Below are 27656 nucleotides of genomic sequence, written 5' to 3' on the forward strand. Positions count from 1 at the left end.
CCGGCAGCAATGCAGTCGGGACATCACTGACATGTCTGTCATGCATTCGGTGGATCCAAATTTGTCGTTTTCAGCTCCAGACCGTTTACCATGCTACTTTACGTCCCTCCTGCACATACTTCGTCTCAATGTAGCCTTCACCCCACAATTTAGGCACCGGTACGGACACTGCGATAGCAGCCTATGCTCCAAATGCGGCACTGTGGCGAACATTGAAGATGTCCTGATAGAACGTGAGCTCTACGAAACGGAGAGGCGCGGCTACTCTGTGCTCAGTTGAATACTGCTAGCAGGCAGGCATTCACCTTGGCCACAATTATGGGCCCATATTCCCTTCACTTCACTTAATTCTCATATATCTCATCTAATGTTACGCATGTAATTGGGTATTGTACTGCTCTCCAGCGGTGAATCACCCCATGTTGATGTTGATGTTGGTGAATCAACCCATGTCATAGTCATGATTTATATATTCTATTGTTGTTGTGATGTGCAGCATTTTCAAAGCCTTTCTTAGTGTACATGTTCTTGTTTCTATTTGTCCTGTGTATGATCTCTGATATCTGTGTACCACGCTCATGTTGTGCGTACTGTTCTGTACTTGCATAGCCCCTCCCCCTCACTCACACATGTAATGCCCTTAGGCCTTTAACCGTCTCAACAAACGAAACGAAACGTCGGGCCATGGTATATTGTGCTGCCTCGGCAAAGAGGGATTACCGCTGTGGTAACACAGACGTTCAAGTCGGAAAGAACAATCCCATTGATATGTCGACCACAAGTTATTGAGCTGGAAAAATGTCCTTTCCAACCCGACTGTTTTCTTGCTAGCCATCCTTCCTCGCAGGGAAAGTCACACAAAGTGAAGCGACACAAACATGGCTTCAGTTGTCAGGTCGTAAACTTTGCAAAATGTCTAATGTATATCTGTCTACGTAACAGTACATGTAAGAGTGTCCATGTACGACTGCTCTATGTTGTGGACGCTAGCCAATCAGGTGAGCTCCGTAACGCCCGTTATCGAGGAGTGAAAGCGTGTGCCACTTCTCAAGCGTCGGAAGGTTGTCCCTCTCCAGACCGGTTCCAGACTTGGCCTCGATCGGGTGTGTTGTAGCAAAAGTGCGTTCGCATGCAGCCGGGCACCATGCCCTCGGCCCAGGATTACTAGTGCTACTACGAGACACCGTCATGTGCGCCCCAAGCTTGATTGTGTGTTTCTGGACAACCGTGCTACTTGTTGCGCAACAAGGTAAGGCCCTTTCTCAAAATGGTAGACTATAGCATGTCGTGGGATAACCTCCGTTATCAGCTCTGTGCTGAGGAGCAACATAAACGTGGCAGTAAATTACACACCTCCTGGAAGGTCACTATTCTTTCTGTCTCTCATTTTCAATCACCTTCAAGGTTCCCCAGGTAGAATCATTAGTCATTACTGGAAAACGTTCTCATCACGATGATCGCACTCTTCGCATTACCCGCTTATTAACGTATCTCGCCCCTACGCGCACCAAAACGTTGTCGATGTCACGTCCACAGACGACACAGCTATCGAACCAATGGACCACCTGTCCTGTCCGCCGGCGCCACGCACTCAGTTCGGGCACCTTGAATACTTACCACACCCTGCTGACGAAACACATGTTCTTGAGAGGTTGCTGGTTGAACTAACACGTGATTTATAAACCGGAATTGCGCTGACATACGCCGACTATGTCGTCTAACGGTATCGCAGAAGCGCTGGCCTCGCCGATATCAGGCCGATCGCACAATTTTCCTGGCCTTGCTCCGCCGCTGCCAAAAGAACCCAGACAGACGTCGAAAGCCTCTTGGATCTGTGGCTTAAGGTGGGATCACTTGCTTCGCAAGTTCTATGGGTGCTGACATTGCTGACACGCCACCTGCTCATTCACAGGAATGACAAAATAACTTTACTAGCCAGGATTTTACGTTTCGTTTGATTATTTGCCTCAGTGTCTGGAAGGTTTTCTATTGACGACATTTATCGTCGGACTAGGAATTATATTCACAAAATTAGGAGTATTATTATTTACATTTACTTACGAAACTAGCCACGTGTTCTAAATTAATGTCCATAAAATTTCGGAAACGCGAAATCCGCACCATTTCTTGATTATTAATATCAAAAGTCTGTAACGGATGAAGGAACAAACACAGATATCTGTGCAAACCGCCGTCGAAGCTGTTTTTCAAATGCTCGTCGAAAAGCCCGCGAAGCACGATAACTGGGCCACGAATGCGATTGACCTGATACCTGAAAACAACAGCGCATGGAGCATCCAAGAATGTAATAGCGCTGACCACGAAAGACCCCGTATGGACGTTATAAAAGAGGTGCTTCCTTGGAATGCTGAGAACGCCTCAGGATTCGGATCGTGATTGTGAGCAGAAGGTCACCGCAACAGGGGAGCCTCCGACGGCCGCGACGTGGGGAAAGCGAGAGTGTTCATCGACCCGGCGGGCGCCGAATTTCGGCCGATATTCATCACCGCTATATGGGTAGAGCAATGCACCTGGATACCGCAGGGAAAGCTTCCTCGGAGCAAACCGGTTGGGACGCTGTTCCGTAAAGCAGACCTTGAAGTCGGATTGAGAATCGACGGACATCTCGGAATGACAGTCGTATACTCTTCAATGACACCAATCGTTCGATTAACGGGCGACCCGTTTACAATAATTGATGATGGAGCGATAATACTGAAGAGGTGCGATATCGTCGAGACACTGGGAAGTTCTTGGCCCGGAAGCGACGGCATCTTTGCATACCCCGCAGAGATGCCAGTTACTCCAGCAAAAATATTATTATATCGAGCACGTACTCGATGGTCAACGTGCTGGAAAATTTATCGAACATTACGAGCATTGGCACACCTTCGAACGTAATCGGGGTCTGCTGACAAGAAGAGGCACAAAATTGCGGATATGAATTTTACCTTCACAAAAACCTAACTTCTTAAGTGGCACATACAAGTTCCGGCTAAAGGCAACTTTTGTGTGCAAAGCGGAACTACTCGCAACGGACCAGCCGTCCCGATTGGACCCGTTGGAGACCATCCTGTCGCACCAATAGAAAAAAAGAGAAAGAACGCGAGTACGCTTGAATTTGCCAATTATAATGCTGGACCACATGTTAGACGCCACAAGTGGAGACGTGCCATCTCAGATTCTGCAGCCATTTTATATCATTTCCGCTATAACTCAGATTCGCGTTATGTCCCTAAAACGCTTGTTATTCCTCTCAGCGGAGACAGCGAATACTGAAAGATTTGTTCCGTGTTCATTACACGCATACGTACATCTTTCCTAATCGCATGAATATTCCACACAACGTTTGACGAGAATAAGGAGATTGAGCCGCGCATACATATATCTTTGTCCTTTTCATGATAGCCGTAGCATGGTTAGGGTCCTTTTACGTTAACAGTGAGTTTTAGTGCGTAGTACGCTACCGCGCTTGCGTACGCAAAGGATAACATGGTGTTTCTGCGCACTGCGCGAAGCTCTCTTGATGTTTTGCGCGTACGCAAAAGCACCAACGCTATCCGTTACCTACGCAAAAGCGATAGCGTACGACGCACTAAAGCTCACTAATGTCATAGCTGCACTTCCGAGTACACTTTAAGTGATATCAATATGAAATCTCGAATCGATAAATGTTACAAATCGCTTTCACTTCAAGGTCGAAGGAAACGTTTTAGTAACTTGTCATGCCAACCTTATGTCGGAGTGATTAACACAGTCTCTCCACATTTGTGCCACTTGAACCTCCAACGAACACAATAATGGGTATTGCTCAAAATGAAGGTTATCCTCGTAGAGCTCCATGACCTCTGCTCTGACTGTCATTAATTCAGACTCTCAAAATCAAAGCATGGTCACCCGAGGAACTTTTCCTGCACGCTACCCCGTAAGGCTCGACTTTGTCCCACTTGTGTTCGGTAGACAGACGGGTGTTTAGAAAGGAGTGGTTGGCCCTATATACGAGAGTCACTCATAATGTAACACACGATTGCGTACCACGTACCTAAAGAGGACTACAAACATGGTGGTGCATTAAACTATTCTTTGCCGCGAAGTCTGCCAGCCGATCTGGCGCCGTCGCCCTGGGTCGACTTCGTAGCAGCGCACTGGAAGCACCCAAAAGCTTGCTGCAAGCTGTGCACGAACTCTTTCCCGAGTGGCCTCCGCGTTTCAGCGTGCAACATAAATGGAACCATCACATATCTTACATACAGCTTTGTAGCTTTCTTCGTTTTTGGAGGTGGAAAGGGGGCGGGGGGGGAGGTCCAGTTTGGGAGCAGCGGAATTCGTCAGCTGACGTGTTCAGTTCTCCCACTTTTGTGACAATTGTATTTTTGAATTCTTACACGTAAACCAAATTATGTTTACGCGGTTCCAAGTCTTACATTCAGAATGCGCGTTGTGCTTGATCGTGACGCTCGCTGTCGTCGGGTGCGGACAAACAAATATGTCAGACTCTTGAATGCTGGAGATGTTCTCACAGCGGGAGTGAAGCAGTTTGACACGCCAGAGCGGCTTACGAACCGCTGACTGTGTGCGTTTACCAGTTTGGGAAGCAGCCGTGCTCTCCATGACATGTCGGGGGCTGTGCATCGTTCACAAGTGGTAGTGATGACTGATTGTCGCTGTTGACCTCACTCAGGTGAGGAGAGATGAAGACTGCAAGTTGATAGGTAGATGTCGGGATACGCACGAAGACCTTCACGCAGTATCATCAGGGGTCAATAACTTTGAGCGCAGAGTCATGGTCTCTACGCGAGTCGCGTTTCTGGAAGGAAGCCGTCTAATCGGGGAATTTCCAGTATTTTTTTTAGAGAGCAAGGGAGAAAGTGTCTGCGGCAAAGCCATCCAGCGTATCGTTTCTGCAGTCTCCAAGGTATTTCAGATACCTCATTGCATGCACGAGAATCTCGCAGGATGCGTTCGATAATTTCAGTTTACTGACAGTGTCTGTCGTGGTATCAGCAGACCCCGTCTTGTATAATTGCAATTTAGTGAATTCTCATCCTGTTCGCTGCCTGTGGAGCATTGTTTTCACGTTCCAGGGAAGCCACACTTATACGCAAGCCGCGACCAATCTTTAGATAGGAGTGAGTTTCTCACATTTCTCATGAGGTTCGACAGATGTGATCTCTGAGAGACCAATGCGTTCGCTTAGTTTGACTCACTCTTCGTCACAGAGATGGATTATGTTAGAGTAGCTCAGAAACAGAACGAATGAAAATGTCAGTTCAAAAGTATATACTCGAAGTTGCACTTGCCTTGACGATGTCTTACGCGTAGTGTCTGCGTATTTTTTCTTTCTTTTTTTTTTTGCATTTTACAAACACTCGCTCTTTTTCTTTTTTCGTTTTCCGACGAAGCTCAGAGTTATCTCTTGCTTTTGCCGGTATTTGAACGATGCTCCTCGCCATGACAACATAAGGCTCTAAGTTACCCACAAATGGATGCGCGACTGGAATGCAAGGAGAAATGACCGTTGCAGCAACTCGTAGCATTTTTACTTGACGTGCCACGTAGGCTGTCAGAAAGTGGCCTTTCTGCCTTATGTAAATTCACTTTCCTCTTCGATGGGCGGGAAAGCTGACGTCATGGCTAAAACATCTCCTGCTTCTACAAGGCAAGGTCCGTCCATCTCTAGTTTGTGCCCCGTGGTTGACAGGTATGACATTACCAGATACTGAGATTACGCTTACCCTGCGCATCAATATTTACTAAATATTTACCAATTAAGCGTGTTGTTTCTTTTTTTACCTCATCTTTCGAGATTTCTTCCTCGCTGTTTTGAAAAGGCCGCATGCAGCGAAACCTTTCACCTTCAGGATATACAAATATGGGAAGCTTTTGTTTAAGCATTCGAACATCGTTTATTCTTTGGTGATGCTAATGACTGTATCCCGGTCTTCCAAAAATACTCACTAATGTCGTGAATTTAATCGAACATAATACACTGCGATGAAATAATGCTTTAATTCGACAATACTCTTATACCGTACGAAGAAAATGTACCTTGAGGTGTATTTAATTTCTGGTGCGATTACTCAGACAGAAGTGCTTTCGAAAGGCAAGTCATCAGGAGACAATGGAGACAGTCTCGATGGCTGACATCAATTCTGTACCATAATCACTTTTATATATGCATGTACGAGCGTATGTGTGTGTACGCACTGGTCATTACGCATTCGATATACCCTTCGAATAAAAATAATCTGCTGTGAGCTCATTGCTAGAACTAACGGCTTTCGGTAGCTGTTGTGCAACGGCGAAAAGAACGGCAACCCAACTGGAATGAAGCCATAATTTTGTAGTAACTGAAGAAAGGAAAGAACTCAAAAGTTCCAGAGAAACTGTCAAGTGTACGTTAGGGATACAAAAACAGCTTCACGTAAAAAAAGCGTTCTGCAGAATAGTGAGAGTGAAAAGCAACCATTCCGGTCTTGCAATCTCTTTCCAGCTGAGGGCAGATTAAAACATGTAACCCAGAAGACAGTGTTAGAGTGGTTGCGTCATCTCGCGATTGGAAGTGAACTGGGGATGAATCAGCAGCCTTGGTACTGTACTAAGTCACTGAAGTGTTCGGGACGCTATTAGAACAGTGGGTTTTCATAAATATGTCGCGTAGTGCAAGAAAAGAAAACAATAAAGTTGCGTTAATAGGCTAGTCATGGAAAACACCAGAAGGAGCAACTTTACAGTCATAAACGCACCTAACAGTTTGTTGAAGTTGTTGCTCCTGTGAGTATCCCGGCAGCGTCCCAGGCCTATGATCAGCAGTCTTGCACCCTGTACGCCGCACCCCAACTAGCCCTACCTTATACGGAAAGCGGCCCAAACATATTTTGGATGTAATGCAAAAAGGGGAGAAGCTTCCGTGACACGGTAGCAATGATATCAACTGTCTCATTAATGAACGGGGAGGTGAGAGAGAGAGAGATTAGCTGATAGTCAGGCAACGTTAAGGGCTATCAAGTGTGTGGTCCATCCATTTTATTTCCATCTGGCACTAGTGCGATATCAACATGTACCGGTTTGCGGTGAAAGACCTCACGTCATCGTCATCACCTATCTACGTATATTTATTGTTGGCGTTATAACGTTCAAGAGTAACGAGCTCCTGACGAATTGCGCATTTTATTGGTATATGGGTACGTGTTGTCCAATAGTTTATTTGAAATCCCCCCCCCCCCGACCTCGTTCTCCCGTCCATCTGGTTATTTGAAACAATTGCAGACGCAATCAATAAACCGAAACTATCGAATACATCCTGAATTATTGTCGTGGATAAGCTGTCACGAGGGAGAAATACCTTGGACACTGCAGGAATCGTACACTCGTTGCAATCCTAATCCTACACCCCAGATGCTCTTTCACTGAAAGGTACTCCAATATTCGCTGCCTCGTCTGCACCCCAATAAAACGGGTCTCACCCGAAGACCATGACTAAGCGTTTGCTCATTCACGGGTCCTAACGTTGACTGACCCAGTAATTAACTTTGGACCATCGTTCTTTCTTCTCGTCCCATGTCAGTGGTCACGACAGACGTGACGCTGCCCACATGAGTAAGCCAACAACGGCAACCTGGCATCACCGCCATTACCACCACCGCCACCTTCAAACATAGAGGAATATTGGAAAAAACAAATACAGATTGAAAAAAATATATAAATATATAAACATGTATATTAGCAAAAACATATTAGAGCAACGAAGAAAGATGAAAGTCACTGAAAAGGTTAGCCAGCTGTAGGGATCGAACCCACATCTTCTGGATTAACGGTCCAGGGCTCTACCGATTGAGCTAAGCTAACACGCCTCTCTAGCGACTTTCGGGGTGAGTCATCTGAAGGGACGACAAACCAGCCACTCACTCTCACTCACCCTCCTTTCACTCTTACTTCGTAATATACTCTCGTATATTAGAGCAATTTATTCTCGGTTTAACCGGGTTTCGCAAGCCTTGCGGTTCCAGGTTCCTTTTTCTTTTCCTCTATGTGTTTTTTTAGTCAGTGTACTTTTCCCGGTCTAGGAGTATAAGTATCGTAGTACCCGGTCTAAGTATAGGAGTAGCCAGACTCGACCACGTTGGGACCACCATCTCTATAATGTTATTTTCCTTCTAAACTTAGTTGCGCCACGTAAGCATTTTTCTGTCTCACCACGCGTATTCCACGAATGCAGCAGAACTATGCGATCATACTTATGTCCTTCCATGCTAACTGGCAGCGGGCAATGGACGATTCAGACCTGGGGGGGGGGGGGGATCGCCCCCTACCCAGATCATGAGGTTAAAGGTACTGTAAAGCAGCACCGATCAAATGTCATTTAGTGTGGCTATTCGATAGTCCAAGCCGCCAGGACAAAAACTGCGCAAGTTTCATTCCAATCGATGGTGCAATTAATTAGAAAATTACAATTAAAGACTACGGACAACACTGCACTAGGTATTCGAAATGATTCCGTACTCCTGACAAATACGGCGGCAACCACATTGCATGCGTATAACACTGGGCCCGACATAATATATGCACCACAATCCACCATAAACGACACAACGATCCGCATCTGAGTATAAACAAACAATGCTGAAATGAAATGCTGAGCCTTTGAAAAAAATGTGTCAGACGTTCAAGAAGCCAGACAGCGTCGAGACTTGTTAGTTCACAGGTTAACAGAGAGAGTTTGTTCGTTCGAAAGAGGCCGTGAACAGAAGGAGCGCGCAGGCGCAGTAGAGAAGTAGGGAGAGCCTCCATCGAACAGCGGCCAGCGCTGGGTTACTTCGCAAAAAACACTGTTAACAGGGGTTTCAGAATGCATAGGTAAACAGGGAAACTAATAATATGGTTACTAAAATAACGATGTTCCGATGTAATAGTGTGTAATACCAATTTTCAGTGTTGCCCGCTGTACAGGGGGTTGTTTGACACCAGGCGTCGCACCGCTCCACTACGCCGCATTTTTCATGGCAAATTAAAAATATTTATAGCGCGTTGTCGGTCGTATGGTTCCGCGTATGGTATTTAGAAGTAACAAAGTCTCTAGGCACATCACCGGCATATCATGCTTGTCTACTGCTTTACAGTACCTTTAAACATTCCGTGCCCCCCCCCCCCCCGAGAAGGCGATGGGACGACAACCAAAAATTATTACTTTCCGCATATTCCCCGCTATACGTCCCCCTTATCCCAAAAGTACTGATGTGCTCAAACTTTGGCATTAGTGTCCATTCAGGGCCTCCTAAGTTGATATATCGCCTATTGCAAATGGGTTTTATGTCAACGAAATTAATATCTAAAAGAAAAACGCACAAGACGTTTTGCACCACCCTGCGTGACGTTTTGAACCGAAAAATATATGTGTATATTATCAATGAGTGTACAATGAAGATAGTGATTACATCGCCTGTTGCATATCAGCGTAGAAACCGTGGGCGTACCGAAAGGGGGCAAGGGGAGCCGTGCCTTCCCCCTTGAGCTTCAACGTCACTTGTGAAAACGTGGACTCTTTATTCATAGGTCGTCATGGTTATTCGCAGATGTTATAATAATATGAACCTCTGAACACACAGTCCGCAGAGTCCGTCTCCAAGAAAAGAGGCAAGGGGGTTGCACGTTTTGCACCCCCTTCCCTGAAGCACTTTGCCCCCCTTGGAAAAAGTCCTGCGAACGCACATGGTAGAAGCATGCGAAATTTGTAGGCAGTCCTTCACGTTCTCATCACGCCAAACCGGCTACTCCAATGTCCATAATTTACAAATGTTCGTGTTTGAATTTGAATATTGTGGGCTCAGACAGTTCTGGCAATAACTGTCGTCATCATTGTTAGGCTTTCCAACGTGACCTTTTTCTTTGAAAGATCAATATAAAGCAGGAATTTGTGCATGCTTTTCAACTCAAGGGACTGTATGGAATTATCCAGTGGTGGATGGGGTGACGCGCTCTATTAGCAGTCTACTGCCGTTACATTCTCATTAAATGTATTCATATTCAGAAAATTTTGGGAGGTGCTGAGTATGTGCGTAGGGTGACTCCCTGCAAAATAGGATCCCCCGGACCTTGAACTGGCAGATAACGAACATTACCGTTATTTTTAAAGTCGGTGGCGCGCTACGAATATCGGCAAGTCAAAGCTCGGGCTCCTGGTCCCCATTGCGGCTTTGTGGAAGATGTTGAACACGAATTCCCGAACCAACATCTTCTTGCCTTTTATCGTTAATCTTCGTGTCTCGTCACAGTAAGGTTACGCAACGAACTTAAAGTAGCGGTGATCCTCAAGTCAGTTGGATGATAGGGTGCCACCTTGTCACGTATATTAGCTGAGCCACTCCGATATTCTGCCATGCGACTTCATGCCAACACAGTGGGACAGTGGCAAAGTCGTAATCTAATAGCCGCCATAGAATCGCTCCAAGCTCTTGGTTCATCTGCAACAAGCACGGCAGTGACACGTGTGCACGCAGACGCAGAAACAACAAACTTGGCTCGGCTGCACAATCCTGACACCTTGAGGCATTTTGCCCACGGTCTCTTTATGACGAAAGCGGGCGCCGGTCGATCCCTTGCCGTCCCTGGAAAACGATTTCGAGCTGCCTGCCTTCTGCTGACGGAGTGACCACAGAAACAAAAATTCTTCTGCGTCAAGAGAGCTGGCGGCCTCCCTCAAGTCGACGCGTCCTTGCCTAGATACGACGCTTTACGTCCTGTCTGTCCAAGTTCCTTCAGGTACCGCAGAGCAAAGCTTCGATATGCGGTAGTAAGCCCTTTCATTAACATTCGTCGAATGTAGGAAACTGCGAGGCAGTCTTGGCAGTCCTCCCGAATATGTGCCACGATGTGACGGGGCGCCGCTACACGCATCCACGTCTTTTTAATTGGGTTATGATTTGACCAGTCGCTGACACTTGCACGTGGTGGAATGAAAGAGAGGAAGTGCCTTATTTCGCAGCGTCAGTCAAACGTAGAATGAGGCCCCCTGGGTTTTGGATTGACAGGACAGAGCAGCAGCTACTTGAACTGCTGAAGAGGGGAGGGGAAAGCTGCGTGGATTAGGGTTAAATGGGGGGGCAGGTATTTCGGTGGCCCTCAAGGCTACGCAATGAACCTCAAGCGGACTCGTGGGAATCCTCTGCAAACGTGGATTCTTCGCTGATGCTTTCCGAGACCACAATTTTCTGTCACCAAAAACACGTTCACTCCTGTAATGCCAATAGAGCCCATCCTTGTTTCCCTTCCGTGTGTATACTCTAGCATTCATATGATATTCGCAGACTATTTCGTCGGTATCGTATTTCACGTGGCAGGAACAGAGGCACCGCGTGACCGTTGTGAAGGGTGGACAAAAGAGGTGCGAGCACACCCCATTCTTCGGTTTCCCGCTCAAGTCGAGTGATATTTTGACCCACGTCTTTCTTCTCCATACCGTGCTTCCGAGCACGCTCCACGAATCGGGTTTGAGAGTAATCCGTGCAAGGACTTGTTCCCATTCGGCAACAACTTGGAGGGATCAGTTTCTGAGACAAACCGGTGAGGTAAACGGCCTGTCGTATGCACAAGGCTTCTCTCTTGGAGAGCGTTCCCAAGTACGCCGTTTTTCATCAACACGTACGTTTGTGGAAAGGGGTATGTCCGAGCAAGGATAAATACTGCACCTTGAGAGCTACACACGAAGAGAGAGCGAAAGGAGGGAAACGCAAAAAGAAAGAGAAATAGAACGTGAAGCAAAGAACAAGACTAGCAAGAGCGGGAAGTATCTTCCTTGCAGCAAGCCAGTCTTCGAAATGAATTTAGTCCTTCGCCATCCACAGATCGTTGCCCGCTTCGATGTATCAGGCGTGCTGTGAGGTCCAAATGCACGCAGACGACCGTGGAATTCGTGCTATCCTGTCATTTTTTTCATGTGGTATACCATTAAAGAAATTGGATTAGTTAAATGAAGGGAGTTACTGTTACGCCTGGTGGATGCTGGGTGTCACAAACGACGGACACGATTCTGGTGACGTCAGCTCCGCCTACCTGTCGGCGCCAAGCGAGAATGGGATCCCAAGCAGACATCACGTTACTTGGCACGAATGTCACGAAGCATCAGATCTTTGGCACACCGGAAGTCGATTTCTTCCTGCGCATACAAAAAAGAAGGGCAAAGCAATATGATATGTTAGCCCTGATACGCGTCATTCCGGCGTAGATGAAGGGTGTTTCGTCGCTCTTCCATTCGCCGGCTTTTTCGGTACCGGAGTAATGGCTTCATTGCATTTTGAAATGTTAGTGGGGAAAAAAGTTTGTTCGAAATTCGCACTGTGATGCTTTTAAACCGAAAGCTTTACAGGGCCAGCCACAGTATCATCACCACGTGATCGTCAGGCTGTGTTTATAAAAGGGGTTTCGCAAAACATTTGCCGCCTGCAATGGCCCTATAAAGCTATCGCATATAAAAGTGCTCGACACAATGCCTCAAAACTTTTTCCTTTCTTTTTTTGTATTTTGTTTCAGTGCGCACTACCATTCGAAACTCTTCCGGTGGTGAACAGCGAGACACAGTGGTGTAAACTCCACACGGCATAACCAAAGTCTCAGTATTATTATTATTATTATCATCATCGCAATGTATTGCATCATTTCTTGGTTCGTCTTGAACCCTCTACACCGCTTCGAATTTCATTAAGAATAACGAAATTGAACTGAAGAAAGCCTAAGCCAGTAATGCAATCGCTTTCGCTTTTGCGCTGCGAAAAAAAATCTGCAACAGACCGTTCGACGTAGTGAAGGTGTTGAGAGACCGGCAGGCCGTCGGTCGAGAAACCACCGTTGGTTGTGATCATCGCCATCACCATGACACACTTCAAATAGAAACTGGAGTACGTTTCGATTCGGGGATCCAAATTTTTATCCGAAATGAATGTCCGAATAAGTGGTGGTGCTGGGAAAAGCTTGCCTTTGACATACCCCGAGATGCATCCTCTTGATCAGCCACATAGGATGGGGCACCCAAGCGCTTCGAAGCCCCCTCACCCCCCCAAGAAAAGAGAGTCGACACTGCGCATGGCATAAAAGCCCCGCCTCCCTCTATTTTTTCTTTTTTTGCTTGGGTGTTCTATTCTATGACCACCTAAGGACGTTGCGTCAGAAGAAGTGCAAGAGTGGATGATGCGTGTGCGGCAGAGCGCTCGCTTCTTCTAAATGCCAAGAGTGCTCGGTATCGCACTTGGTTTCAAAATCTTATTTCATCACGATGCATGTTGAGCGGCGAACCACGATAGTGAATCTTGTGTCATGAAGCGCAAAACCACTCGGTTGACCGGTTTGTGTGCTCTCCAGTGAGCCATTTTACTGTGCAGTGCAGTGTTTGCGTATCTTTCCTAAATAATGGAATAATAATTTGCAGCTTTACATCTGGAGACAGCTATGGGCGACGCCACGGTGGTCCTCGCCCGTGATTATAGTGCTTCTGCCCACGTAAAACCAGGAATTGTTATTCCATTATCTGGCAGGGATCCGCAAAATTGCTAGGTACTAAGGTAGCTAGACACTAAGTAATGAGACATTGCTAGAATGCCTCATAAGCCTCGAAAATTGGCGAGTTTAGTTTTGGTTTACGTGAAAAGCAAAAATACGAAGTTATTACTCACGATGTCAGGGCTGGCTACTCCTATACTTACTTGCGGTCTGGTAAAATCTCCATCGGAAGCAAAAAATGAAAAGAAGACGCATGAATGGCAAACTATATGAATAAACTGGAGCTATAGGACAACGCACAAGACACGAGTAAACGGAACCGGATGCTCTGGGGGGGGATATGTTTATTGAAAAAAAAAAAAAAGAAAGGGAGGAAAGGTTAATCAGGCGTAGGCCGACTTGCTATTGCTTCATGAAAAAAGAAAAGAAAGAAAGAAAAGAAAACATACACGCTGCTGTGGCTTCTTCGTTGTCCTTATAGCTCCAGTTTCGTCATATAGCTATGTACCAAGAGGCCCGCTCAGCCATTCTGAGAGGCAAACCTCGCGAAAATCCAGAAAACAGAAGTATTCCGTCTACACTTTTTTTTTTTTTGGGGGGGGGGGGATATGTTTATTGACACTTTCTGGCTATACAATGTAAGGCCGCAAGAGGAACATTTGAATTTTTTCCATCCCATCCACTGTAATTAATGTACGAACTTGCTCTGTCTGTTGCTCTTGCAAAATTTTACAATTGCGTTCACTGACGAATAAAGCGCCCCAGACCCGTGACCTGTGTCTGCTGTAACACAACATGCGTTTCCCAAAACTAGTTCACGCAAAATTACTGGATTGGGTACAATAATAAAATGTGGGTGTTCCGTGGAGGTAACTTTTGGGGAAGTCTTCTTCGAGACATATCTTCTTACTTTTTTTTTTGTTTTTTGTTACGTGGCTGTGTTATATGTATGATTCGTGCGCACTTCGTTTTTAGTTATTTATTCCGATAGATACCATAGTATAAAACCGCTATTGGGCGATTTCATCTCAGATCAGGCAAGCCGGTCCCCTTTGGTCCTCCGATTTCGTTGATTCTTTTTTATGCTAAAGCCACACCTCTATGATGAACAGTGCCACTGGTCCGAAACTTGAGATCGCAGTAGTTGTCGAGAAAAAAATTGACGAGCGTGCCTGGGTGGCGTCGTGCGCTTCACAGAATCTTCCTCGGGTGGTACTTTGAGAGCGTCTCGTCCGCACCACGAACACGCTAGAGGAGCGCCAATTTTTTTGCGCATTCTACAGATGTCGGACTACCACTTAATTTAAAAAAACGGGCATTTCCTCTCACGAACTGTTCGATAAAAAATCGCGAAAACGCTCGTGAGCGCGATTTTACGCACATTTTAAACTTTTATTGCGGAAGAAGTACGCATGGCAGAATTACGAACTATGCACCAAATGAAAGATAATTAATTGCTCTTTCCAACGGCGTATCACACATAAATGTGAGTGTTACTGGAGAATAGGTAGAATAAGACGAACCATGCTGCCTCAGTGAAAGTACACGAAGTTCGTAGGTCAATTCCTCAAAAACCCCACCTTTAATTTTGGCAACAAAAATTGCATGGAATCCTGAATATATTACCTTTCCAATGGTGTAAAATTTGTGTGTTCTAAAAGTTTAGAACCGAAATGCCAGCGCCCATAAGGAGAGCAGGTACAACGCCGTCATGCGGTTCCAATTCTGGCCACCCTCCGGCGTTTGTACTGATCGTCGACGAAGGGAACCTGGCTTTCATCACCTCCTGTGCCTGAGATGGACATTTCGTGCCATATCGTATTTCGACTAGGACAGGGTGCAAAGAACAAACGTTGCTAGTATGTTACGTACATGAGGAGAGCAGGTACAACGCGGCCCGACGGTTCCATGTTCTTCCGTTCTAATCCTTTGTTTTCTGTTGACAGGCGCTTGAGATGTGGTCCGTATTTAACGACCTTGAAGCAGGGCAGCTGGCCTAATATATTGATCCGCATGTACAGGAATAATACAACACTGCAAGCCGGTAGAGTGGTTTATTTGGTGACTGGCTTTGCTATCGCTCACCTTTAGAGAGAATTTACGAAAGACACTAAAACAAGAGTAAAATATAGTTACAGTGCATGAAAGAGCCGTATGTACATTTTAAATACAAAACACAGCTGTGAAAGTGGAATGCGGAAATCGGGAACAAATGTCACCTATGTGTGAGCGGCATTACAAACTGGTCCTGTTGGAAAGCATAGATTTGTATGCACATCACCAGCCAGACGTAGTGTGCTGATCGTTCGGCGGGCTGAAAACAACGCAGCTATGACCAAGGTTCAAACATGTCCTCGGCGGTTCTTGCTAGCTGAACTCCAGATACTGCATGACCTTCAGATGCTTTGTACCACACATGGGATGAACGGATCCCTGTCACTGGCCGAACCAGTTCCCATTCATCCTTTTTCGAATTTCGAAAGGCTGCAACCTGAGCCGACGGAATGTGCAGCAGTTCCGTTGCGTGTTCCTTCTTTTTGAGAGCGCACACAAAATCTTCAGCGGTTTGAATAGCTTCAGCAGGTGGACATCGCAAGTTATGCAAGCTTGCGATATGTTTCAAAGAGCCCCCGACACCATCGCACGCGTTTTTTCCATGGCCACTGGCAGAGAAAATCCATCGCAGCAACAAGTTGTTTTTCCCCATTTCATAGAGCTGGTATCTGTTCTTAAAGTGCGCTGCAGCACCGTCGGACACGTATATCACATGGGAAAACACGGGCAGGATGTCTTCTATAGCCTCGGTTATGTTTTGGAGGGCAAGAAGGGCATGTGCAGTATCGTGAGATAGGTCGTCACTCACTGTGGCAAAACTTTTTGTCGAAGACATGGTCGTTACAACACAGGTGAATAAGGATATTTGATCCGTCTTCCAATAACGCCCTTGGACCTCACTTGAGAAGTTGACTCTCCAGTTTTCTGCGAAATCGAAGTGCATGATGACATGTCTTGGATCCACGAAGGCCTTCTCGTTCCAAATGGCGCTTCTTTGTATGTTGTATATATATTCATGCTTGGTGTACAGAGCAGCACATTTCCTGACCGCCTTCAGGAATATCGATGCCTTTAGCGTTTTCCTAATGAGGTCACCAGATTCCCAGAGAGCCATATCAACGTCGTCGGCACGCTCGATCCTTAGCTTCTGTAGGTTGATCGTTTTGGCCCCTTGACAACTGCGACACTCTTGCAAAAAGCATGTCCTTTGTGGCTCAGGACATAGACATCGCATTCAGTTGGTCTCTGCTTAGCTGGATGGATGACGCACTGTTTATGGCCGCGATGATCAAATCAAAGTTTGCGCAGTACAAACACACGCACTGTTCCGGACGTGGGTCTGTGCGAACCCACTTAGGCCGAAGTGTGTAGAACTTCGTCAGTCCTATATTGATGTCCGGATGAGCACTCTTGAGCAGGCTAAACGTTTCCCGTATAGAACGAGTCATAAAGCGCTTTGCAACAGCGACTCTCTTCCCGTCTCTGGTGACATGAATTACGTCTTTTTTGTTGGGACTTTGGACAGAACAGTCCTTTTCGTCTTCAAGATAGTACCGGAGTGCAACCTGTACGTCGTTTTCGCTGACAGGATGCCCACCATACTTGTCCGGCATCGCCCACACGCCCTGCTTCCCTTTCAGGCTTTTTGATTTTTCTATCACATATTTCGTTGCATCCGGGATCAGTCCTACTATTTCTTTTTTCGTCATGTTTTCAGGAAGAAGCGTAAGAATCTGGCATCTTCCTTGATTAGTGGTGCACTTCTGATAAGCGGTCCTGATGTTGCGCAAAAGGCTAGAACATCTTGTGCAGTCTTTTCCGGAGGTGGTCGGTTCGTCTATGTCATATGCATCACTTATTCTGCGGCTTATTGACCTGCTCAATGCGTCGCCAACTTCTCTCCGTTTTCGTGACGCATACGACGGCATTTGTTTCCTTTTGAGAGACGCCGGCTGCCGCAGCGGAGTTACGTCGATATTTGCCGTCGAAATACTCTTATTAATTTCTTCAATAATGTCCTCACTCTGAACATAGTCTGTGTCAGATAGAGCAACGGGCGAGGACTGCGATAGACCACTAATTGCTGAACGAAAGTACGCAACACAATTCTTACATAGTTGGTCCTCACCGCAGACTTCATCACGTCGCTCAGGGTCGAGAAGCGCCTTCAGCGCATCGATGTCAAGGCTTGACACAGTTGTGAATCCACTCTGGCGAAGAATCCTTTTCTGATGTCGACGTGCATAATCGGCACAAAACACACGTTCCTCACTATAAATGTTCCGAGCCATGGAGACGACTTCCAACGCTGACGAACCAAAAGTTATTCAGACACCTCACTCAACCGCTGCATCGTCGACGGCAGGTCCGTGCATTATTGGCCACACACGGCGACCAAACGAACCTGTCCACACCGCAGCAAGGTCATTTTTGTTAGGAAGTCTGGCGTCTGGTGTCCCCAGTGCGGGTTTGCTTATTACTTATAATCCGTATGTACATCCGGCAAAGGCGATGGGACGCGGGCACAAAGTTTGGGTGAAAGAGAATATAGCCTCCGCGTCACGCAACCTGATGCCAATGTTTCTTCTTTGCAGCCTGTCCGTTGTCGAAATACGATATGGCACGAAATCTCCATCACAGCACAACAGGTGATGAACTGCAGTGTAGCATAGATACGTGGAAGTCAGGTTCCCTTCGTCGACGATCAGTACAAACGCCGGAGTATAGCCGGAGTTGGAACCGCATGATCGCGTTGTACCTGCTCCCCTCATGCGCGCTGGCATTTCGGTTCTAAACTTTTAGAACACACAAATTTTACACCATTGGAAAGGTAATATAATCAGGATTCCATGCAATTTTTTTAACCAAAATTAAAAGTGGGGTTTTTGAGGAATTCACCTACGAACTTCGCGTATTTTCACGGAGGCAGCATGGTTCGTCTTATTCTACCTATTCTCCAGTAACACTCACATTTATGTGTAATACGTCGTTGGAAAGAGCAATTAATTATGTTTCATTTGGTGCATAGTTCGTAATTCTACCATGCGTACTTCTTCCGCAATAAAAGTTTAAAATGTACGTAAAATCGCGCTCACGAGCGTTTTCGCGATTTTTTATCGAACAGTTCGTGAGAGGAAATGCCCGTTTTTTTAAATTAAGTGGTAGTCCGACATCTGTAGAATGCGCAAAAAAATTGGCGCTCCTCTAGCGTGTTCGTGGTGCGGACGAGACGCTCTCAAAGTACCACCCGAGGAAGATTCTGTGAAGCGCACGACGCCACCCAGGCACGCTCGTCAATTTTTTTCTCGGCAACTACTGCGATCTCAAGTTTCGGACCAGTGGCACTGTTCATCATAGAGGTGTGGCTTTAACATAAAAAAGAATCAACGAAATCGGAGGACCAAAGGGGACCGGCTTGCCTGATCTGAGATGAAATCGCCCTATTATAAATAGACGAGTCCGCCAGATTCTACCTGGTTCTACCTTGAAGTTACGACAACTCAGCCCGTCAACGGCAGTCTACGACGGCTATATATTTCATCGACAAACGTGCATGTTTCGCATGCAGCCATCGGCATTCGTGCAAACACGGATATCTTTTAAATCAAACAACTCGGGAAAAAGGTGCAGACGCCAGGATGTTTGAGGATGCCAGAATGTTGCCTGTTTGTATGCCTGAGTTGTTTGACTTAATTGATTCTTGGGCGTCGGAGGCTTCCGTGTTCGTGTTTGTCCTTAAATTTCCCCTGTCTCGACTAATTCCCGTTGTTTACGGATATCTTACTTTCGAAAGTGCAGCTAATGCACCACGTAAAGCTACATATTCGCCTCGTGCATAATCTGTTACGTTCGGGTTTATTTATGTATTTATTGATTTATTTTTTATATTCTTAGGAATAGCAAGCTGATCTTACTCTGACTTTCCCGACTCATGCCTTTCCCCCCCCCCCCCCGACTCATAATCATGGCCTTGGGTTTTCGGAGATTTTTTTTTATATTTAGCATGTTCGGAGGGGTTGTATTATGGAGGTTATTGTTTCTTGAGGACGCGGAATGATGATGTCAATGATGTTTTTACACAACCCGAGTTAGTACTCCACATTCAGGGAAGTCGCGGCGGCTGTGAAGCGCCACATTCACAAAAAGACTGACAAACTGCCTTGCGAAAGCTCTTTACCAGAGCATGGTCGAGTGTTCTTTGTTTTGTTTTGTTTTTACATTTTAAATCTTAAAGTTTTGATTTGTGAAACTTAAAAAAATCGGCATCGCCCAGTGGGTAAAAGCATCCACTCGTTCGTGACAGCCAACCGTCGTGCTGAAGGCTTGGAGGTGGTGGGTTCGAGTCCTACACCCGCTGTTTTTAGTTCTGTGTTAGCGCTTCGAAGCAACTGTGGCTATGAGCGGCGTACAGACGTCGACAAATGGGGAGAGGACAGCAGGAAGGAGTGGGGGACAGGGGGGTATACACTGGCTGTGCTCTCTTGTTTTCCCTGGGTTTCCCTGCAGACTTTCCAGACTAATGTCGGCAGAGCTCCCCCTGAAGTCGGTCCAGGATGCACACAATCCCCCCCCCCCCCCCGCTCCTTCCTGCTGTCCTATCTCCGTCTGTCGACGTCTGTACGACGATTGCTTCGCGGCGCTAACTTGCTAACTTGAACTTTCCTAAGCAAAGGGGGGGGGGGATATGTTTATTGAGAAAAAAAAAAGCAAGGAAAGGTTAGTCAGGCAAAGACCACCTTGCTATTCCTTTCATAAAAAGGAGCAAAAAAAAAGGAAAGGGAACGAAATGATAGAAAGAAAACGAAGAAAGGAAAGAAACCAAAAAGAAAGAAAACGAAAAGAATAAGCAGGGCAGGCAACCGCTCCTAACGCGAACTCACAAAGCAATCGTTGTTTATCATAGTGCTCTATTATCAATTTATTATCGGGCAAGTATTTCGGTACTTTCGTTTTTCGTTTAATCGCTTAGTAGTAAAGGAAAACGAAACGTGGTATTGATATGGGCCCACTGACGATTTCATCCGTTAGCGAAACTAAATTTCGACGCAATTTCTCACTCCGTCATTGCAAAACGTGTCTATGAAAGAACGCGCCCTTTCGTTCCTCACACTTTTTCTTCTTTATTTTTTTTTTACGCTGTTGTCTCTTTGTTTTGTTTAATTGCCGAGATAAAGGAGCAGTTTGCTTGAACGCCGCTGCTCGTTGACATTGGCGCCCCCCAGTGTCTGGACATAATAGCCGCCCTCAATTAAAAACAATCACTTTCGCGCAACGACCCCGTCCACAGGCACCCAAACGCATCCTTCCATTGCGTCACGCAACAATACCGTAGTCTTCGAATGTCTCGACGTATTGTTGGCCTTGCGTTTTGTGTGGCCCTATGACCGCAAAAGTCGCTCTATTCCGAATACCACGGACCTCCAAAGAGAAGTCAAAGAATTACTATGCCACAGATGTAGTTGGGTAAACTAGGTACCCGAAATGCGGTAGATTCTGAGGCGAATGGATTTCGTACTAGTAGAATCAATTTCATTCTCCCTAAATAGCATGTGTACAATCTTCGCAGGCGCGCTTTCAATGCGATAGTTTTTAATTAACGTGCGCTACAAGTAGGTTAACCCCCTCCGCCTTCCAACTTCAATCAGCAGGCAGATCGCTCGGCAATACAACGCCACCAACCAACCAACCCAACTTCAAACCGAAAGCCCCTACCGATTGTTGAACACACTGGTATTCCCAAAAATCGATAACACACAAACACACATAGAACTTCGATCGTTATTGTGAAGGGGCTCATTATTTCATTCCCCGCATCACCACCAGCAATGGGGTAGAGTATCGCCCCTGGCGATGAAACTCCCCATTCATCATATCCTAATAAAGTTGTTGTTGTTAAAGAGATGATGATGAGATGGGGCTGATGCCGGGCAGCAGGCTTGGCGCTGCCCCGGTGCCTTTTGTAGATAGTGAGAGATGATGATGGAGATGATGATGGAGATGAAGATTCAGGTGAAAACCGATAAAGAAAAGACCCAGTGATGGGGAAAGGACGGACAACACGAAGACACTGAACTGACAAACAATTTATTTGATAGCACACTTTGCTCTTAAAAACACCCCACTTAAAGATACACTGGTATTATATGCTAACGTTATGTTTTGATGCTAATGTTCTATAAGTTGTGAGAGGCCCCGGTGGGTGAGGTCAGTGACGTAGCGCACACAGAACTATAACGAGTTCGACTTCTGGCCGAAAACACCAGCGACTCGGTGGCGGGTTCGAATTATTCATTTACTCCAGTGTACTCAGTAATTGCTGCTCTGGGGCAAGAAGGCTAGGATACACCTTTGTTAATTTTCAAAACTGTCAGTTGCAAAAGCAAGTCGAAAAATAGCACAGATAATAAACAGTTACGGAAATGTTTCAGTGCCTATACTATGTTCATGTTTTCGTGGTTCCTTGCAATGGTAGTAAAGAACAAATTGTTTGTATGACCACCGTATTGTATTGTAGGTAGGTAGTGTTAGTGGGCAATATTATAATATATCGCTTGATTTGTATTACAGTTAGAGTAGTATAATATATGCTGCTTGTTGCAATATTATTATTATTATCACAATCCATAAAACTACGTGTACAACTGCGGTAGCGCTTTTAGCTCTCAACCCATCATGAATGAATGCCGACCATACTGACAGAACCAGTTATTGGAATGTTTAGGTACAAACCAAGAAACGCCGTGCTCCTGCGTGTAACTTAATGTGTCATTTCCGCCACTGCGCTTCGCCAGTCAGGGGGGGGGGGGGATATATATTTATTAGACGAAAAGGGGAAAAAAACGGGGGAACGGTCAGCCAAACGAGACGTCGGCTTGCTGTTACAGAAATAAATAAATAAATAAGGAAAATTAAGAAATAATAAATAAAGAAAAAGAAAAGAAATAAAGAAAGAAAGAAATAGGAAGGAATAAGAAATAAACAAAGATGATTAAGAAATAAATAAACAGAAAAAGAATTAGGAAATAAAGGATAAACTAACGAATGGTGAAAGAAGGATGAGGTAGATTAAAGACAAAGATGACAACAAAAAAAAAGATGACTAAGAAACGGTGAAAGAATGATGAGATGGACCACAGAAGATGACTTTAAAAGGAAAGCATGAGGTCAATGCGTTGAGGGTGGGAGTGGGGCACAGAAGAATGAGATTGCACGACTGAGTTCACAGGCTGTTCATAAGACCTGAATCTCTCAAGAAAGTCAGAACTCCTTTGGTCACAGACTGCTGTGTATCTCGTACTGGACCGACCAGAGTGGCCAGAGAAAAGTCCGTGCACCGCAGCTCGAGTAGGCGTCGTCTCAGCGTGGCTCGAGGGGTGTCGAATCTGTGACAGTCGAGGAGAAGGTGTGGAACATCAGCTTCAACAGCGCAAGTGGGGCATTTGGGCGACTGGATAAGACCCATTTTAGAGAGAAGTAGAGGTGTCCTGGCGGCATTAAGGCGTAGTCGGTGTAGAATGGACGTTTCTTGACGCGAGCAGTGGTGTGTGGCAATGAAATCCATCGACGGGTCGATAGACCGGAGATGGTCGTTCAGTCGGACAGCATCCTCTTGAAACTGCCGAGTGCCGTTATGACAGAGTCGCTGTGTCTCTAACCGACACGATGAGGTTGAAAGTGGTAGGAAACAGTTATTGGAGGTGCCGTCCCCATGTGCCCGACGTGCTAGGGCGTCTGCGCGGGTGTTCCCGTGCAGGCCGGTGTGACTGGGTACCCATTGCAAACACAGGCTATGACCAAAGGATAGAAGTCGGTTGTATATTGCGACTATCATGGTGTCTAGGCCGCCGATTTTTCTGGAACAATAATTTGCTAGAACTTCTAGCGCCACACTTACTGTCCGTGAACACAGCCCAAGCGTCAGGCGGTGATACCGCTATGTGGTTCAACGCGGTCAGTATGGCGAAGAGCTCGGGCTCAGTAGATGACGTTTCGTAGGGGAGCTTGTGCGCCACTTCAAGGTTTCCATGTGGCATATCAAAGGCTGCAGTAGATCCGCCTTGAGACACTGATCCATCAGTGTACACAGGGAGTCGTTGAGAGTACGCTGAGTTAAGGTGCTCCAGTGTAAGTTGGTGAGCAACAACGGAAGGTACAGTCCAGTCAGGCTTTGGCTTCACACCTACCAGTGAGCATGATTGTGATGTAATCCCGAGTAGCTTTCCGCTCCAGTTGCGCGCTTTTATAACGTGTATCTTTTGCGCACGGATCTTCAATCCAGTGAGTTTTGTTATTATGACCGCATGTTTGTAGAATTGCAAAATTTCCTGGAAAAGAAAGATTGAACAATGTCTATGCCGTCCAACATTTATCGCACTTTCCTCAGTATAGGCAATGGCGCGTTTTGTGTTACCTAGCCTAGAACTACGCTTAGCTGAATCGTCTGAGATCTATGCGTGACTTCTGAATTTCCTCTGAAAGAGGCTCAGACCAGCGCATGTCAGTTTTTGTTAAACAACGCGCAGGGTCGCATCAATGTTAACACCGACGGCTGTCGCAGCTCACCATGTGCCTACACAGTAAACTTTTTTACACTTTTTTGGTGTAAATGGCTTGTCCCATGACGCACACCTTTTTGGTGTTGCCTTTACACTCAAATGATGGGTGTTTTCTAATGCACCCTTTAGTTAAGTGTATTCCTAATAAAACACTGTTATAATGGGTGTTTGAAAACAAAAACACCCTTAAAATGGGAGTATTCTATTGAAAACACCTTTTATGATGGAATTATTTGCTAGCAAATATTCCCTCGCAAATAGTGTAATAGGAGCTTCCGCGGCAGCATACCGACACCACTGGCCGAGACATACAGTTCGACGTTCTTGCTTCTATGGCAAGCAGCACCGCGAACGCGGTAGACTTCTATCCGTGGTTCCATCGTAGAACCTAAACCGGAGTGCAATGCGTCGCAGGCACGCCTCGTTAGCTTGTTAACACTGTGGGATCAACGTGAGTGCAGAGGCATAAAGAGACCTGGGGCACCCTCAGTAGCCTATATTGGCGTGTCGGATGCATCATATACTGAAATAAAATTTCTTGGGGCAGGTTCGTTACATGTGGTGGGGCGGGAAACGTTTGTAACGGTGGCGGGAATGTGTTTTTGCAATTAACACCCACGCTTGCAACGAGTCAAAGGTATAAGCTAAACTTCTAACATCCCTCCCTGTCAAATACTGTGTTTTTAACTCAGGTTATCGTCTATAATGTGATTACTTGCTGAGCGGAGCTGTGAAACCAGCATAATTTTTCTCTCACGAAATAAAACACCATTTTTAACACCATACTCCCAATTCAAATGAGTGTAAAAAAGGTGCATTCGACGGAAAACACCTGTTTCAACACCTCACTTTACACTCTTAATGATCCACATTGGATAAGACGTGGTGTATGTCGATATTACACCTTTAGTAATGCACTTTTTGCACTCTTTGTGGAATAGAAAAGGGTGTTTTTATAAGAATACACCTTGTTTGAGCAAATAAAGGTGTAAAATGATTTACTGTGTACACCATGGTATCGCGCTGTTCATGTAATATGTAGTTAGATTATCTGGAAGTGGTTAACGTTACGCATATCCAAGCAAACATCTTTGCCCATTGCCTGGATATTGGCAATGCTGGTTCAATATTGGCCCAGTACTAGACCAGTACTGTCGACATCCAGCCAGTATGGGGCCAAGACGTTGTGTTGCTTGGATAGGTGTGGAGGTTATGACGTCGTGCAGTCTTTCATTCGTCTGCCCGACCACTGTGTTCAAAAGTACGACTAAAGTCACAAATGGAAAACTGTGGGACAGGTTTGACGGCGCACGTAGAAAGCTGGGGTCAAACTCACAAACGATATCGTAAATGTCACTAAGATGTTGTAGCCTGCGACCGGCGTGCGATGGCCTCGGAAACCGGATCACAAACAGATCGTAGAGAAGAGAGACTGGCGCGCGTGTTTCCTATCAGAAGTTCTTCAGACAAGAAGATACACAAAATGTATCTACCGTATTTTCCGGTGTATATCGCGCGCGTTATACACGGAAATATGTTCCTACATAGTTCCTTTTCTGGTCGGTGTCGTACAAATTCTAGCCTCTTCCAGAGTGTGCTGTGAGTTTCTCACAAATCTCCTAGGGTCAGTTGACAAAGCCGGCGAAAGGGCGCTGGACTTGATAAAATTTAATGAAGCTGCTTAAGGATGCTATTGAGCAGTCAATAATCGTGAATTCATTTCAGAAGGCTGCGTTATTGAGAAGGGACGCGAAACTAAATATGTTTCAAACAAAGCATACGCATATATTATACACCCCCTTTGCTTATTGTGTATAGTACAGAAGCTTGTAGCTACATTGCGGTGCGCGTTATGCACCGGTGCGCGCTATACACATGGAACTCTTTTCAAATTCGGCCCGTTTTTGGGGGTGCGAGTTATACACCGGGAAATACGGTAGAGATACACCGTTTTCCAGACAGCCTCACACCCAGCGCTTTTGCAGCCAGCACAAGCCAGAGAGGAAAGCACACGTGCCTTGTGCTTCCTCCGTAGTATCCTGGTATCGCTTTCCTCCTCTCTGGCTTTTGCAGCCAGCACAAGCCAGAGAGGAGGAAAGCGATACCAGGATACTACGGAGGAAGCACAAGGCACGTGTGCTTTCCTTCTCTCTGGCCTGGGTGGTAAACAGTTTTCAACGTGCTCCCCCCGGCTATACGGCGCTGCGCTTTCAATATGGAGGAGTCCACAAGAAAACACTGAGACATTTTTACTCATGGTATCTTCGACTGGCGGTACCAATGCTCTAACCAAGAGCGTTCCGAGCTGAAAGAAGATGGAAGGCGAAGCTGTTGTCATCGTGCGTCCTGAGCCGACTTCACCGGGAACTGTGTCGGCATTTATTTTAAAATGCGAGAGCACGTTAGTGCTACTGCAACGATGCCAGTAACCAGTGCCGGATTTATAAGGGTGAGATCCCCGGGACACTGAGCTTTGGGGGATCCATTTGCATGGTCAGTGCCAGTATTGTGCATGGTGTTTCACTGTAAAATATATCATATGTTGATGCATACAACAAATTGAGATACACTGTACTTGATTCATTTAGTAACTCGCTGTTGAAAAAAGATACTCGTAACCAGTGATGGCCAGTAGTTAACTACATGTAGTTAAACTACTAGTTAAACTACCTGATTGTAGTTAAAAAGTAGTTTTCAACTACTTGCAGAAATGTAGTGGCAACTACTAGTTAAACTACTATTTTAAGTAGTTAACTACAGTAGTTAGGTTATTGAAGGCGCCAACTACTTCCGATTTTGCCGCAATCTTTACGGCACGATTGTGCTTCCGACCTTTACCTTGAGCAACTTGTTTGATGAGAACGGAGGTGCAGAGCAATTGTTTCGTCCATGTGTACTAAATCTTCGCTTTTAATGCTTGTCTAGTGAAGCCTCATTTGCTGTGAAATAATTCTGCAACTTAGTTTATCGCGTAGGCACAGAAAGAATCCCGCCGCAAGCTTTGTATTTGGCGATCTTAGCAATGGCTTTAGCCAAAGTTTATTATTGCTTGTGATTCATATTTAGGGGTCCAAGAACACTACAAGGGATTGGTGTTGGTGGACACCGTTAAGTAGTTATAGATGTAGTTAAACTACATTGCAGTAGTTAAAAAAGTAGTTTTAACTACTCCCCTGAAAAGTAGTTGAACTACTAGTTAAACTACTTAATCACAAAGTAGTTAGTAGTTATAGTTAAACTACTGTAGAAGTAGTTAGTGGCCATCACTGCTCGTAACAGTTGGAAGACAGTTTATTATGTACTATTTTTATATTAGTTTTGCAGTGGCGCAAATAATGTATTGTGTGGAAATTCTGACAGGATATATGTGATTTCTATTCTTAAAAATTACAGAATACGGACCCTTGGGAAGGTGAAAGTTGAGGTTGTCTTGTGAAGGTTAATTCTGTTTGCGAAGGTGGAAGCCCGGGGAATGCGCCCCCTCAAACCCAGCACTGCCCACAACAACTGATGACTGTGGGATGGTGTTTTCCAGCGCTGAGGCGCAGTATATGCAAC

The 27656-nt window shown here is 45.7% G+C and overlaps 1 protein-coding gene and 1 non-coding gene across 2 annotated transcripts in view; one reads left to right on the forward strand and one right to left on the reverse strand.

Moving 5' to 3' along the window:
• The first annotated feature begins 1065 nt into the window (after nt 1–1065).
• The window catches only part of LOC135395493 (mucin-2-like), a 110171-nt gene continuing 83580 nt past the window's right edge, over nt 1066–27656 (forward strand). Inside the window, exon 1 of the mRNA XM_064626673.1 lies at nt 1066–1249. Within this exon, the coding sequence (XP_064482743.1) occupies nt 1189–1249 (61 nt within the window). The 5' untranslated portion in view covers nt 1066–1188. The remainder of the gene's footprint in view (nt 1250–27656) is intronic.
• Nucleotides 7776–7848, reverse strand: Trnan-guu (transfer RNA asparagine (anticodon GUU)). Its single transcript has one exon. It is a non-coding gene; the product is annotated as a tRNA-Asn (tRNA).

Source organism: Ornithodoros turicata, chromosome 5, assembly GCF_037126465.1.
Source record: "Ornithodoros turicata isolate Travis chromosome 5, ASM3712646v1, whole genome shotgun sequence".
Classification (NCBI taxonomy): Eukaryota; Metazoa; Arthropoda; class Arachnida; order Ixodida; family Argasidae; genus Ornithodoros; species Ornithodoros turicata.